The following is a 16,132-nucleotide window of genomic DNA, read 5'->3' as shown; positions in this document are numbered from 1 at the left end:
AAAGTTTTGCTTTCGATCGGCCAGGGAAATGTGGTGGGAAATTCCCCTTAATTTGCATTAACTCTGTTGGAAAGAGACCAACGACTTATAAATTAAATAAGAAAGCTACAAGAATTTATGTTATGCATGCGCTACGCAAGAGATTTAAATTTCAATTATTTTTTTAAAAAAATTCAATATAGTTAAGAAAAAAAAATATATATATATATATATATATATATATATATATATATATATATATATATATATATATATATATATATATATAATTACAGGACATTCTCCTCTTAACTTTTTTCTCAGTAATGGGCATCAAATAATTTTATGGGGATTAATATGAACAGAAGGCTAGATAACTCTAAATTAGTATAAAACCTATCAAATAACAGGAAAATTCACATAGACGCATGATTGAAGACATGTATTCCACCACAATTGGATTAATTCTCAATCCTGAAGACCTAAAATACGTTGCTCTTGTTGACCAAGGACCCAGGCAACTAATCTCTTAGAAAGTGGATGTATGGGGCCGGACCTGTTGGTCTTTGGGTTTACATCTGTTGATTTTTCCCATTTCATCTTCCTTTACACTTTTCTTTGATAAAATTTTCCTTTGCTTACCTAAAAAAAATCTCTCTTAGAAACTTTCACATATTTTCAGATGAACTTCCATACAATAGCCTCTCTCTATCTCTATCTCTATATATAAGCTCATTAGTTGTCGATTAAGCCCCATCTCTCATATCAAAAAATTCTACATATTCTTGCTCATTAGGTCTTTATTCCTTCACTTCCCCAATTTTATTTATTATTTACAAGGATTTGATTTTTTTTCCCCTCTTGAAAGTCTATATTGAACATATTTCAACAATGAAATTGATTGTCTTTTAATCTTTTGGCCCGGCTACGGATATAGTTTGTTCTCTTAGAAGTATCATCTTAGAAATATGTATGAACTTAGGAATATGAATTTTCTAGTTTTTCAAATCTTACCTTGAGCTTGGAATCTTAAATTTTGACAATTAGATTGAATGGTTTTTATTTTTTTGATAGTTTAAAAATTTTAGAAAGAAAGGAGATTAATTAATATTCTCTAAATTTGTATATGAATTTATCACTCAATCATCGATATTATTTCATTGATTTTACTTAATAATTTTGTATGTATATTATTTTTTTAGTTTTGAGTAAGATAATGATCTAAAAAATATAATGTTTTTACATTGGCTGGTTGCTTGCAGGAATTCTAAGCTGTGACGAACAACCAGGTGTTTGAATCAAACTTTCAAAACCACATGTCGTCTGTTCTCGAAAGACATCACCACAGCCACCCACACCAGCTTAAGCTCAAACGTCCATCGGCACCTTATTTCTGTAGTGGATGTGAACAGATAGGTTTTGACATATGTTACCAGTGTGAAACTTGCAATAACTTTTCCATCCATGATGAATGTGCATTTCCCACCGCTCCAACTTACCACCATTTCTTCAAGGACTGCAGGTTTGAGTTTCATGAGGAATCTCCAATAACACCCAATAAAGGCAGAGATTGTGATGTATGCGGGATGGATATAAAAGGGTATGTGTATCAATGCTCCTGTAACAAATACGACATGCACCCTCATTGTACTAAGCTCCCAGAAACCTTAACCGGTGAAGGTGTGAAGCTGCAACTGAAGAAAAATGCCTCACTCAATTGCCAAAAATGCAAATTCAAGGTTAGTTCAAGCAAAGGGCCCAAAGGTTGGTGTTATGTTTCTACTTGTGGGAACTACTGTCTTCATGTAGCATGTGTGAAGCAGATGGTTTATGAGGCCTGGAAAAATAGCTACTTCAATCAACAAATTGATGCAACAGACAAAAACGATTTGGCAGTGCTGCCCAGTACTGCTAGTCCAAGCACCAGCACAAACATAGTAGAAAAGAGGGCAAAGAGCTCAAGTGGATGGAAAATTGCTATCGCAGTTCTCAAGCTTATCCTTTCGGCCATTTTTGGAGATCCAATTACTGGGTTTACTGCTCTTATAGCTACTTTTGCTCAAATTATTTATCCAAATTGATATTATTTGAGCATCTCACATCATGCGAGTTACGGTTGTTCCAACATTTAGGGCAGATATTGCTTCCTATGCAAATATTGATATCTATCGGTTTAGGTTAATTCCTGGTGTTTTTTCTAGTCTGTTGGAGTTTGTTCTGTTGGCTTTCAGCTTTGATCGTTTTCTGCTGGTTTTTATCTTTTTGGGTTTGATCCTGTTTAGGTATATGAATTCTTATATATTCTGGTCCATGTCTGCCAGTAAAGATTTTCTCATGTAATTATTTTAATAATTTCAATTTCTTTGTTATCCATTAATAGAAATATATAAGTTGGAATGTGTTTAACTTATGATAAAAAAAATTTTCGAAAAACTTACTATTTAGTGTTTTTTATTTAATAAAATTAATTATTTTATATTTTTATTTTAAAAAATATATTAATTAATCTCTATATTTTTATTTTATTTACTCTTTAATCTTTCTAATCATTTAGGTATTATTATGAATTTCATTTAATTTCTATAAGACAACTATATAATTTTTTTATTTTCTAAACCTTGAATGTAACTATTTAGCTTCACAAAAGTAATTTCTCTCGCCTTTGAAAATATTAATTAATATAAAATTTGATTTAAATTAGCTAGATAAAAAAATTAAAGAGTAAATGAAATGAAAATATGAGGAATAAATAATGTATTTTTTAAAATATGTGAAAAATAAATAATTAATTTTATTAACATATAAAAAAAATAAATAATTATTATTTTAAAATTAAATATTTCTCATTCATATCCTACAAATTTTCTATATATATATATATATAGGGATGCGATATATATAGGGATGCGATATATATATATATATATATATACATATATGGGGATGCGATCAGTCACCACTGCGGCTGCCACATTGTCAAACCTCACGTTAGAAGATAAATGGGTGAAGTGAAGTCCGGATTCCAGTGCTCTCTTTACAAAGGTTATGTTTAGTAATATTAGTTATTGTAATAATTATTTTAATAATTATTAGTTATTTTACCAACTATTAACTATTAAACATTAGCAATCAGTGATTAGCTATTTATATAGTGATTTAAAGTAAAAGTGTTTGGTAAAAATAGTTATTAAATTAGCTATTAAATATAAAAGTAGTAGCATCATCTTGTTAACTCTAATCAAAACACTCCTTCAACATTTAAAAATTAGAAAAAATAATTTTTCATAAACTACTCTCTCAATCTTTAAATATTAGTATAAATACTATACTACCAACCAGTATAAATAAGAGAAACAGTCAAAATATTAAATGTTACCTTAAAAATTACTACCGAACAAAATTAAAGAAAATGTAGCTATGTTTTGTCACGACCCAACCTATGAGCCGGACCGGCACTAGGACCTGGGCCAGCTTAAAGCCCCCGAGGCCCGTAGTAAGCCTAACTGTTCATTAACCCGACTCTAAGGCCCATTTGGGCCCAATTTCAAGAAAACAAACGGACAGAGTCCGGCCATAAAATGGACTTTCCAACGGGGAGTTTTCAACTCACCCGACCTGTAAACACAATAAACAATCCATTGGGGAGCTCAGCTCACCCTCCACATACTCATCAAACATGCATAGCATATTTAGTTTACAGGTCCAACATGATAATAATATTACAGACCAAATTCAAATAATTACTGCTAACACATGCGGAAATTCTAGGAGTAAATAAAATTACACAAATATCGATAAACAACCTGCGAAGTATAAAAGCAGGTTAACCCAGAATAAAATATCCTCCTGCGGCCTGTAAAAATTTTTGAACAGGAGTGAGCGTTCGACTCAGGGAGTAAAATATCAATTTTAACCATAATCTCTATAACTATCTAAAACTAATGCACCCTGTAGAGTGAAATGCAACATCAGCAATAAATTCACATCATAGCATCAAAAAGGTAATTTGGAGCACTCACACACCCTGTAGTATCAATCATAACATATGGGGTGATCCCTATACGACTCTCTTAAATCCAACTTGGTGCCGGTAATTACTCAAGCTCGGACTTCCACTTAATAACCAAATCGAGGGTCCCAGCGAATTACTCAAGCCGTGACTACCCCTCGAAGGAACGGGTCCCAGCGAATTACTCAAGCCGTGACTACCCCGTCCTATCCATAGTCCACACCACATCACACGCACGCCAACGCACGCACACTGCTCCAAATTACCACAACAATATCATGGCACTTTAACAGTTATCAATGCATCATAAATCGTGCCTAGAGTTTAACTACATAAATATATGCATATAAGTGATGCATGGGCATGCTAAACATATAATAATATCGAAATTATAATTAAAATTAATATTCTACTCACAGACTTGACGACAATCTCTGTGGCGGCTGGGCGGAGGAAGAAGGCTGTCCCGGCTCACCTGACAATCATATTATATTTATTTAATACAATCTGACTCAACACAAACAAAGAAAAAGACCAATTACGTCCTAAGTCGTGCCGAAAATCCGGCAGAGTCTCCCCTATACCTAGGACCTACCCAACCTGCAAAAGGGCTAAAAACACACTTCTATACTCACAATCCATACATCAACAGTCCAATCATATCACACAGCCCCTCCTGGGCCCATCAAATCAATCATCCATCACAATACGCAAAATTTCAATTTAGTCCTTATTATTGATCATTTTTGCAAAAACTGCCCAAACAAGCTCTAAAAATTATAAAACTTTGCCCCGCGGTCCTTAGCAATATTACTAAGCTATTGCAAAAAGAATCGTAATTTTCTAAGCTACCACGAATATTTTATGGATTTTTAATCCTATTTAAGCACTAGAAAATTACGAAAAAACAAGGTTCGGGTTTACCTTTGCCGATTCCGACTTGAGCAGCGCTCGGACGTCGACAATGGGGGCTAGCCAAAACCTCGGTCCAATTCGGGGACTTTTCCGTGCAGTGCATGCGGCCGAAATTTCTTGACAGGTCAACTGTCGAATTTCCGCGAATCGAGGATACCTACACGAAGCCCATAACACGGGGGTTAGTACATAAATTTTTCATAATTTTCTAAGCTCATTTAATGCTCGAAAATACACTGCGAAGTTCCGTGGGACCCACCGAAAAACGGTGTCGGAAAAATTCGAAATTTATGTCGTTGCGAAGCTCTCGACGAATGGAGCGTGCTGGTAGCCTCGGTTTCCTCGTGGGATTCACGGTTTTCGAGAAATCTAGCCCAAAAGTCGAAATGGGCTAAAATCTTCCCGAGCAAAAATCGGACAAACCGCTCGATGGATTTCGGCGTTCTTGGTGTCTATGGAAAGCTCTCGCCGAGTAGATGATTTTGGACACAAGACCCGGTCCAATTGGTGGCCGGATCGGCCGGATTTGGTCGAGGAAGTCGAAGCGGCGCGCGCGCGTTTTCCGGCCGTTCTAGGCGGCTGCCGGCTGGCTGGGACAGCTGGGAGGCGGCGCCGGCAAGGGGAGGACGCGGTGGCCGGCGAGGAGGAGGAGAAAGCGAGAGAGAAAAGGGAGAGGGACGCGCGCGGGAAAGAAAAAGGAAGAAGGAAAGAAGGAAAAAGGCGGTCCGATTCGGCCCGGTCCGATCCGGTCGATTCGGTTCGATTCAGGATACAAAATTTTGAATTTTTTTTTACTCTGCCTCGGGACCGAAAACGAGGTCCAAAAATTTCGAAAAAATTCCATAAAACTCAGAAAAATACGTAGACTCCAAATATATTTTTAGTTTTGCCACGTGGTCTTTAAATTAATTTTTAAAAAATCATCAAAGTTTATATTTTCGGAAAATCGAGCCCGATTTTTAAAATTCGAAAAATCTCAAAAAATTTCCTAAAATTTAAATAAAATTAAAATACCAAAAATACCCATAATTAATAAAATTTTGGGGTGTTACATTCTTCCCCCCTTACAGAAAATTCGTCCTCGAATTTTACACAAGGCAGAATAAAGTACATGATTATACATTGAACAAGTAAGGGTACTTGCTACGCATGTCCCGTTCTGACTCCCAGGTGCACTCTTCCACTGACTGGCTCCTCCACAAAACCTTAACCATAGGGATCTGTTTGGATCTTAGCTGTCTTACTTGGTAGTCCACTATGGCTACAGGTTGCTCCTCAAACGTCAAGTTCTCCTTTAGCTCTATTACATCCGGCTGCAGTACATGAGAAGGATCGGGAATGTATTTCCTGAGCATGGAGATGTGAAACACGGGATGAACGTGAGAAAGGTTGGGTGGTAGCTCCAACTGGTAGGCAACTGCTCCAACTCTATCCGTAACCTCAAAAGGTCCAATATACCGAGGTGCCAACTTGCCCTTCTTTCCAAATCTCATGACTCCCTTCATTGGAGAAACCTTCAGAAATACATAGTCGCCACCGCAAACTCCACATCCCTTCGTGCAGGGTGCATAACTCTTACGCCTCTTGAAAATTGTTTTGATCGTTCCACGATTAAAGGAACTACCTCAAGTATCTTGCACTAGGTCTACATCATGCCCCTTCGCTTCCCCCATTTCTGTCCAACACAGACGAGACCTACACTTTCTTCCATATAGTGCCTCATAGGGTGCCATCCCTATCTTTGGAGTGATAAGCGTTGTTGTAGGCAAACTCCACCAAAGCTAGTGCTCATCCCATTGACCTCCAAAATCCAAGACACTCATGCGAAGCATGTCTTCGATGTTTGGATTGTCCTTTCAATTTGTCCGTGCTGCGAGGGTGGAAAGCCGTCTTGAAGTTCAATCTGTGTGCCAAGTGCCTCTGCAACTTTCTCCAAAACCGAGAAGTGGCGGGGCCCTCTGCCGGATATTATGGGCGGAACTCCATGCAATCGACTATTTCTCGAATGTAGAGCGGGCATCTTGTGCCACAGAATATGTAGTCTTCACGGGTAAGTGGTGATTTGGTCAAGCGGTCTACAATTACCCATATCGAATCATACCCTCGCGTGGTACGAGGCAACCCAATCACAAAATCCATAGTGATCATTTCCCACTTCCATTCTGGGATAGGGAGCTCTTGCAGCTTCCCTGACGGTCTTTGGTGTTCAAACTTCACCTTCTGACAAGTCAAGCACTTGGACACAAAGTCTGCGATGTCTCTCTTCATGCCATTCCACCAATAGCTATCTTTCACATCATGGTACATCTTGGTGGAACCTGGATGGACGCTGTACAGTGTGTAGTGTGCCTCTCGCATGATTTCATTCCTGAGGTTGTCCACATCGGGCACACATATCCTAGAACCTTGCACTAGGGCGCCATCATTGGCAAATCCAAACTCACCACCTTCACCCTGCTGTACTTTTTCTATGATCTTCATCAATTGTTGGTCTCTGTGCTGGGAAATTCTAACTCTGTCCCTCAAGTCTGGCCTCACTGAAAAGTGAGCCAACAATACCCCCTCATCTGAAAGATCTAGGATTAAACCTTGATCCATCAACTCATGTACCTCCTGAATCAATGGTCTCTTCCCTCTTTGAAATGTGCCAAAGCGCGAGGAAGATTTTCTGCTCAAGGCATCTGCCACAACATTGGCTTTTCCCGGGTGGTACTGGATGGTGCAATCATAGTCTTTCAGAAGCTCCATCCATCTCCTCTGTCTCAAGTTCAAGTCCCTCTGTTGGAAGATGTACTTCAAACTCTTATGGTCGGTGTATATCTCGCACACTTCACCATACAGGTAGTGTCTCCAGATTTTTAGTGCAAAGACTACAGCCGCCATTTCCAAATCATGGGTGGGGTAGTTCTGCTCATGCCTCTTCAGCTGCCTTGAAGCATAAGCCACTACCTTTCCATTCTGCATCAAAACACACCCTAGGCCAACTCTGGAGGCGTCACAATACACGGTGTATCCTTCACCACTCACAGGTAGTGTCAACACAGGGGCAGTGGTTAGACACTCCTTGAGCTTCTGGAAACTCACCTCACAGTCATCTGTCCAAATGAATGAAACATTCTTCCTGGACAACTTATTTAGGTGAGCCGCTATCTGGAGAAATCTTGCACAAAACGCTGTAGTAGCTACTAAACCCGGAAAACTTCGCACCTCGGTGGTATTTGTAGGCCTAAGTCAATCAGTTACAGCTTCAATTTTCTTGGGATCCACTTGAATACCGTCACTTGAAACCACGTGCCCAAGAATGAGATGCTTTCTAGCCAAAATTCACATTTTGAAAATTTGGCATATAGCTGGTGCTCCCTCAAAGTCTGCAACACCATTCGCAAGTGCCACACGTGTTCTTCCTCGGTCCGAGAGTATACCAGAATGTCATCTATGAATACGATGACAAAACGGTCCAAAAATGGCTTGAACACCCTGTTCATCAAGTCCATGAAGGTTCTTTGGTGCATTAGTGAGTCCAAAAGACATCACCAAGAACTCATAATGACCATATCTTGTCACGAAAGCCGTTTTGGACACGTCCTCATTCTGATTCTCAAGCGATGGTAGCGATCGTAGGTCTATCTTGGAAAGAATCTAGCTCCTTGGGTGATCAAGCAGATCATCGATCAGGAAGTGGATACTTGTTCTTCACTTTGTCACCTTGTTCGTATGCGTAGTCGATACACAACCTCAATGACCCATCCTTCTTTCTCACAAATAGAACAGGAGCACCCCAGGGTGAAGTGCTCGGACGTATGAAACCCTTGTCCAAAAGCTCCTGTAGTTGCTCCTTCAGCTCTTTCAATTCTGCTGGTGCCATCCTGTAAGGTGGCATGGATATGGGGTTTGTACCCGGAATAACATCAATGCAGAACTCTATTCCCCTTTCTGGTGGCAACCCTGGAAGCTCTTCAGGGAAGACATCCATGAATTCTCTGACAACAGGAACATTTTCCATGCTAACACCTTCTACAGATGTATCTCTCACCAATGCCAAATACCCTTGGCATCCACGCCTCAACATTTTTCTGGCACTAATTGCTGACACCAAATTATATGGAGCCACGCTCCTGTCACCATCAAAGCTAAACTCTTCCACACCAGGTATGTGGAAGTATACCTTTTTGTTCCTGCAGTCTAAGGTGGCATAATGAGTTGCCAACCAGTCCATCCCCAGGATTACATCGAAATCCATTACTGGTAGAGGAACCAAGTCTGCTGGGAGGATCTTTCCATCCACTACCACTGGGCTACCCGAAAATACCATGTCTACATCTATGTTGTCACTAAGTGGGGTAGCTACCGACAAAGGGCACTCTAAAGTTGTAGGATTTCTACCCAACCTCATGGCAAACACAGGGGAGACAAATGAGTGCGTAGCACCCGGATCTATCAATACACGAGCCTCATAAGAACAGACCAGAAGAATACCTGCCACAACTGCATTTGAAGCTTGAGCATCCTGGTGGGTCAGGGTGAAAACTCGAGCTTGACCCCTACCCTGAGTGGCAGAACCCTGATACTGACTTCTACCTCCTGATCTGCCTCCAAATCCACGTCCCCCTTGTCCTCGGCCCTGTTGGCCACTGAACTGACTGCCTGCCATGTTGGAAGCACCCGGATACAATTGTCGAGGAACATTCGCAACAGAACCTTGTGACCCCATCTGTGGCTCGCTGAACATGGGGCATTCTCTAGCAAAGTGACCCGGTTGGCCACACCTGAAGCATACTCCTGATCCCATCAAACAAGGTCCTGAATGTCCTCTTCCACACTGTGCACAAGGTGCCAAGGAGGATCCTGAACCAGACCAGGCTGCTGTACCACTGAGCTGTTACCCTTTCTTTGGATCCGCAGTGCAGATCCTCGTGGTCTGTGTCTAAAACCACTTCTCTTGCTCCTACCCTTTCCTCTGTAATTACTCTGGCCACCACTATCTGGAGTACCCATTTGGGGAACACCTGAAGAACCCTCTGCTCTGTTTTTCTTTGTTCTTCCGCTGTCATCCACAGCATAGCTAATCTCAATCTGTCTGGCTCGATCAACCACCACATCAAAGTGACCGGACATCATGGCCAGGTTGCATACCTCTGTCAAGCCCCTTTAGGAATCTTTTCACCTTCATAGTTTCGTAGCTACTTACGTAGGGCATATCTGCTCAATTCGAAGTGCAGAGCATATTCATCTCTGAGACACTGCCATTCTGTCTTAAGGCCTCAAAGGCACACTGCTTCTGATCTCTGAAGCTTTCTGGCATAAACCGATTGATAAAAAGTTTCACAAACTGAGCCCATGTCAAACCCTCCATCCGGGGTAACACGTAGTCATTCATCCATTGTCTAGGCATGGGCCCCATGACATGCTGCATACACTCTATCAATCTTCTATCGGTCCAAGTAATTACATTCTGCCTGTCTGCAGGAATCTAGAAACCGATATGCATCGTCCGACACATCATAAGTACCAGGCATCAACTTCTTAAAATTAATGATCTGTTTGTAAGGTTCCCCTCTTGGTGCGGTGGACTGCTGCTGCTGTGGAGGGTGGACCATATACTGCGCCATCATGTCGATGTTTCTCTGTGAACCAGCTAGTAGCCGCCATGGGGTCCATGGGACCTGTGCCATAAAGGACCATTCTGTCTTGGGGTTGGCTGCTCCTCTACTTGAGCAGCTCTAGGCCTCCTACCCCGCCTCCTCGGGGTAGGCGCCTCATCCTGTGCTGACACCTCGTCAGGCACATCTGGCTCTGGTGCAGTGGCAGCTCTCCTACTTCTACGCATTTTCCTGAAATTCAGCAGCATTAGCCCACAAAATTCAAAACTGCACAGCTCTATAGACTCATATTTATACATAACATATGAAGCAGAAACTAGAAGCAAAGATGACAATGCAAGACGAATATGGACCCTAATTTTCCGCATGTGACTCCTAGTAGACTCTTCCCAACACTTTAGACAAACATTCCCTAAGAATCTGGAGCCTAAGCTCTGATACCACATCTGTCACGACCCAACCTATGAGCCGGACCGGCACTAGGACCTGGGCCAGCTTAAAGCCCCCGAGGCCCGTAGTAAGCCTAACTGTTCATTAACCCGACTCTAAGGCCCATTTGGGCCCAATTTCAAGAAAACAAACGGACAGAGTCCGGCCATAAAATGGACTTTCCAACGGGGAGTTTTCGACTCACCCGACCTGTAAACACAATAAACAATCCATTGGGGAGCTCAGCTCACCCTCCACATACTCATCAAACATGCATAGCATATTTAGTTTACAGGTCCAACATGATAATAATATTACAGACCAAATTCAAATAATTACTGCTAACACATGCGGAAATTCTAGGAGTAAATAAAATTACACAAATATCGATAAACAACCTGCGAAGTATAAAAGCGAGTTAACCTGAAATAAAATATCCTCCTGCGCTGTAAAAATTTTGAACAGGAGTGAGCGTTCGACTCAGGGAGTAAAATATCAATTTTAACCATAATCTCTATAACTATCTAAAACTAATGCACCCTGTAGAGTGAAATGCAACATCAGCAATAAATTCACATCATAGCATCAAAAAGGTAATTTGGAGCACTCACACACCCTGTAGTATCAATCATAACATATGGGAGCTGATCCTATCTGACTCTCTTAAATCCAACTTTGGTGCGGTAATTACTCAAGCTCGGACTTCCACTTAATAACCAAATCGAGGGTCCCAGCGAATTACTCAAGCCGTGACTACCCCTCGAAGGAACGGGTCCCAGCGAATTACTCAAGCCGTGTCTACCCCGTCCTATCCATAGTCCACACCACATCACATGCACGCCAACGCACGCACACTGCTCCAAATTACCACAACAATATCATGGCACTTTAATAGTTATCAATGCATCATAAATCGTGCCTAGAGTTTAACTACATAAATATATGCATATAAGTGATGCATGGGCATGCTGAACATATAATAATATCGAAATTATAATTAAAATTAATATTCTACTCACAGACTTGACGACAATCCTTTGTGGCGGTGGCGGAGGAAGAAAGGCTGTCGGCTCACCTGACAATCATATTACATTTATTTAATACAATCTGACTCAACACAAACAAAGAAAAAGACCAATTACGTCCTAAGTCGTGCCGAAAATCCGGCAGAGTCTCCCCTATACCTAGGACCTACCCAACCTGCAAAAGGGCTAAAAACACACTTCTATACTCACAATCCATACATCAACAGTCCAATCATATCACACAGCCCCTCCTGGGCCCATCAAATCAATCATCCATCACAATACGCAAAATTTCAATTTAGTCCTTATTATTGATCATTTTTGCAAAAACTGTTCAAACAAGCTCTAAAAATTATAAAACTTTTCCCCGCGGTCCTTAGCAATATTACTAAGCTATTGCAAAAAGAATCGTAATTTTCTAAGCTACCACGAATATTTTATGGATTTTTAATCCTATTTAAGCACTAGAAAATTACGAAAAAACAAGGTTCGGGTTTACCTTTGCCGATTCCGACTTGAGAAGCGCTCGGGGCGTCGACAATGGGGCTAGCCAAAACCTCGGTCCAATTCGGGGACTTTTCCGTGCAGTGCATGCGGCGAAATTTCTTGACGATCAATCGCCGAATTTCGCGAATCGAGGATACCTACACGAAGCCCATAACACGGGGGTTAGTACATAAATTTTTCATAATTTTCTAAGCTCATTTAATGCTCGAAAATACCTGCGAAGTTAGTGGGACCCACCAAAAGCGGTGTCGGAAAAATTCGAAATTTATGTCGTTGCGAAGCTCTCGACGAATGGAGCGTGCTGGTAGCCTCGGTTTCCTCGTGGGATTCACGGTTTTCGAGAAATCTAGCCCAAAAGTTGAAATGGGCTAAAATCTTCCCGAGCAAAAATCGGACAAACCGCTCGATGGATTTCGGCGTTCTTGGTGTCTATGGAAAGCTCTCGCCGAGTAGATGATTTTGGACACAAGACCCGGTCCAATTGGTGGCCGGATCGGCCGGAGTTGGTCGAGGAAGTCGAGCGTGCGCGTTCCGGCCGTTCTGGCGGTGCCATGGTTGGGACGGTGGGAGGCGCCGGCAAGAGGAGGACGGGGAGGCGGGCGGCGGCAGGGGAGGAGGAGAGAGAAAGCGAGAGAAAAGGGAGAGGGACGCGAGAAAGAAAAAGGAAGAAGGAAAAAGGGCGGTCCGATTCGACCGGTCCGATCGATCGATTCTATTCGTAGGTTCGATTCAGGATACAAAATTTTGAATTTTTTTTTACTCTGCCTCGGGACCGAAAACGAGGTCCAAAAATTTCGAAAAAATTCCATAAAACTCAGAAAAATACGTAGACTCCAAATATATTTTTAGTTTTGCCACGTGGTCTTTAAATTAATTTTTAAAAAATCATCAAAGTTTATATTTTCGGAAAATCGAGCCCGATTTTTAAAATCCGAAAAATCTCAAAAAATTTCCTAAAATTTAAATAAAATTAAAATACCAAAAATACCCATAATTAATAAAATTTTGGGGTGTTACATGTTTCTTCTCAACATTGACCAATTAACGACCGATGATAACAACATAGGTCAATAAATTTCTCAAGAGCTCTAATTTTCATGATAATTATAACAATTAATTTACTCTAATATCTCAAATCTTTTAACATTGAGATCATTAATTAGCAAAGTATGTATTTATATATGTTCTTAACAAATTCTCAAGTCTTCATTATCAAAATATTTTATAAGTCATTAGGTCATTTCTAATATATGACTGACTAAGGTGGATATAGCATGAAAACATAATAAATGGATTGTAAATACAAAGTTTGTGATTTTGATTGTATTGACTATTAGTACTCCAAAAGGGTTTCACATCAGACATGTCGATTTTTTCTTTTTAGAAAATATAAATCTTTCATTATATAGTGCATTTTGACAAAAAAAATTAAAATATAAAATTTACTAGAAAATGGAAAGAAATAAACAGTGTAGTGTATGGTTGATATGCAAGACCAAGTACAATTAAGCAGGAATCAGAAGCACATACAGATCATTGATTACCTTATTAGGAGATGAAATTAAGTTTAAATCTAAGCATAAGTCAGATATCCACACTGATGCTAAACAAAGTTACCTTAATTACTCTACCAATTAATTAAAATTGCTTTGGGAGTGCATAGGACGACAATACAGATGATATTGCAGTGCAAACGAATCCGATGAGAAGGAGGCCAGCAGATGCATAGCCCTTGTTGAAAAATTGTACAACATCTCCAGCCCCTAAGGCTACAAATAATGGCTTAAGATCCTTCGTAGCAGCAAATCCTGCAGCAACACCTGTGGCTAGCAAGTATGATATTACCTGCCCAAATATTATAAGATGAGTGTTCAACGGTCAATTAAAGCATATGATTTTGTTATAAAATTCACTTGTTTGGATTAAATTTTAAAATGAATTTCTTTTTAATTAAAAAAATTGAATTATAAAAATTTTAAACTTTTCAAACATGAGAATTGATGAAATAAAATTCCATTATATTGAATTTTTTTATATTTAGGTCTTAAGTGAATAAATTCTTAAATCTGTCCTTATTAGTAAATCTTAAGATTTTGTAGTGTTTTCTCTCTTTTAATAAAATTGTTGTGTTTTTGTTATCGAGATATTTTTCTAAAGGAAAGTGTTCTACAAGGTGCATATACTTTTTTAGTAGGAGATATAAATTTTAAGGTTATCTAATGAACTCATAAAAAGATTATAAAATTGAAAATTAGTGCACGCAACTCACTTATTGGCTAATCTATATTTTCTGTCAATACTAGCAATTCTTTCAAATTTTTTATACATTATTCAAAATTTTCTTGATGAAAGCGAGAGTATAGCTATTCAGATTAAAAAAGTATGCGAAATAATAATAATAATAATAATAATAATAATAATAATAATAATAATAATAATAATAATAATAATAATAATAAAACTATATAATTTATTTAATTTTAATAGTTTTAGCTAGTGAAACCAAACACCCTATATAATCTAATGATCATGAGGATTGAATATATTTGATATACCTTGTCACCGTAGAAGTCAAACAAAAGATTTCTATCACCACCAAGAAACCTTTTTCCTGTGGCAGCATAGCATAATGCAAAAAGAATTTGCAAGATTGTGTATGCAAATCCGATTACAATTGTTGCAAGCAAGTACCTGAAATTCAATTATAATTTATATATATAAAGACCTGAACTGGTTCTTTTTTTTTGTAAACAAAAAAAGAAATTATAATTGAATTATAATTTATATATATATATATATATATATATATATATATATATATATATATATATATATATATATATATATAAATACGTTTAAATTTGGTGGAGAGTAATTAAGATGGTTAAAATGAAGAGAAAATAATTATATTACAAGCTTAGAGCTTACCTGTAGGAGTAGATATCGTTGAAGTGGATTTTAAACTCAACAAGATTAACTACTAAGGTGGCAGTGTTGGTGGTCAATATGATGAGTGAAGCCAAGAGGCAAATGAAAGTGAGAACCCTCAAAACAAGAGGAATGACACCAGAAGCCTTTGATGGAAATGATGCTGCCATCTCTTTGTCTCTCAAAACACTTAACAAACAAGCAATTGTCACTCGATGAATTTATAGAGAAGTTGTTAGACGCTTGAGGTCATGCATAACATCTTTAATTTAATAATTACATTGATTTTTATCCCCTATTAATATTATTATATGTGAATTGGTCAATGATCGAGCCCAAAAAAAATACAATAAAAATTTGTACTATTATAAAAAAATTGCCACTTGCCCCCATTTTTCTTAGGAGTTCTTTCTACTCTACAACTTGCCAAAAATGCCTTTATATATATATATATCCTAAATAATTAAATTTGGTAACATTGTTGTTCAACAATAACGAGTAGAAATGCTCTTTGAATTTTCTGCTTTCCGTGTGAGCCCTACTAACGACTAATAACGTCCATAACCCGAAATAAAATGAAATAGAAATTAACCAGCAGCTTATGAAATACCATTGGGAAACTATTAGGTGCTTAAATTTTATCAAAATTTTTTAATTAGTCTCTAAAAGTCTTAGATTCAATTAAAATTAGGTAAAAAGATCATACAACCTATCTGATATTGTTGAGAATATCACCTTTG

General features: G+C 38.7%; 2 protein-coding genes across 2 annotated transcripts; one reads left to right on the top strand and one right to left on the bottom strand.

Moving 5' to 3' along the window:
* The first annotated feature begins 627 nt into the window (after nucleotides 1–627).
* On the top strand, nucleotides 628–2,352 carry LOC110650619 (uncharacterized). The gene is made up of 2 exons (XM_021805676.2): nucleotides 628–775; nucleotides 1,242–2,352. The coding sequence occupies exon 2, from the start codon at nucleotides 1,296–1,298 to the stop codon at nucleotides 2,058–2,060; it is 765 nt and encodes a 254-aa protein (XP_021661368.2). The 5' UTR covers nucleotides 628–775; nucleotides 1,242–1,295; the 3' UTR covers nucleotides 2,061–2,352.
* Nucleotides 2,353–13,892: 11,540 nt separating this feature from the next.
* Nucleotides 13,893–15,574, bottom strand: LOC131173259 (CASP-like protein 4D1). Its single transcript, XM_058135295.1, has 3 exons — nucleotides 15,393–15,574; nucleotides 15,020–15,155; nucleotides 13,893–14,309 (listed from the first exon to the last, which is right to left on the bottom strand). Exons 1-3 carry the CDS (start codon nucleotides 15,560–15,562, stop codon nucleotides 14,103–14,105), a joined length of 513 nt encoding a protein of 170 aa, XP_057991278.1. The 5' UTR covers nucleotides 15,563–15,574; the 3' UTR covers nucleotides 13,893–14,102.
* Between the last annotated feature and the right edge of the window lie 558 nt (nucleotides 15,575–16,132).

Source organism: Hevea brasiliensis, chromosome 14, assembly GCF_030052815.1.
Source record: "Hevea brasiliensis isolate MT/VB/25A 57/8 chromosome 14, ASM3005281v1, whole genome shotgun sequence".
NCBI classification, from domain to species: Eukaryota; Viridiplantae; Streptophyta; class Magnoliopsida; order Malpighiales; family Euphorbiaceae; genus Hevea; species Hevea brasiliensis.
Note: the sequence above shows the minus strand (reverse complement) of the source record. Positions and strands in the feature narration are given on the sequence as shown.

Excerpts from the sequence above, each read along its gene's own strand:
- LOC110650619 (XM_021805676.2), top strand. The coding sequence starts at position 1,296 with ATGTCGTCTGTTCTCGAAAGACATCACCACAGCCACCCACACCAGCTT.
- LOC131173259 (XM_058135295.1), bottom strand. The coding sequence starts at position 15,562 with ATGGCAGCATCATTTCCATCAAAGGCTTCTGGTGTCATTCCTCTTGTT. Across the intron at positions 15,156-15,392 it reads AACGATATCTACTCCTACAG|GTACTTGCTTGCAACAATTG; the intron begins GTAAGCTCTAAG and ends ATTGAATTTCAG. Across the intron at positions 14,310-15,019 it reads TTGACTTCTACGGTGACAAG|GTAATATCATACTTGCTAGC; the intron begins GTATATCAAATA and ends ATATTTGGGCAG.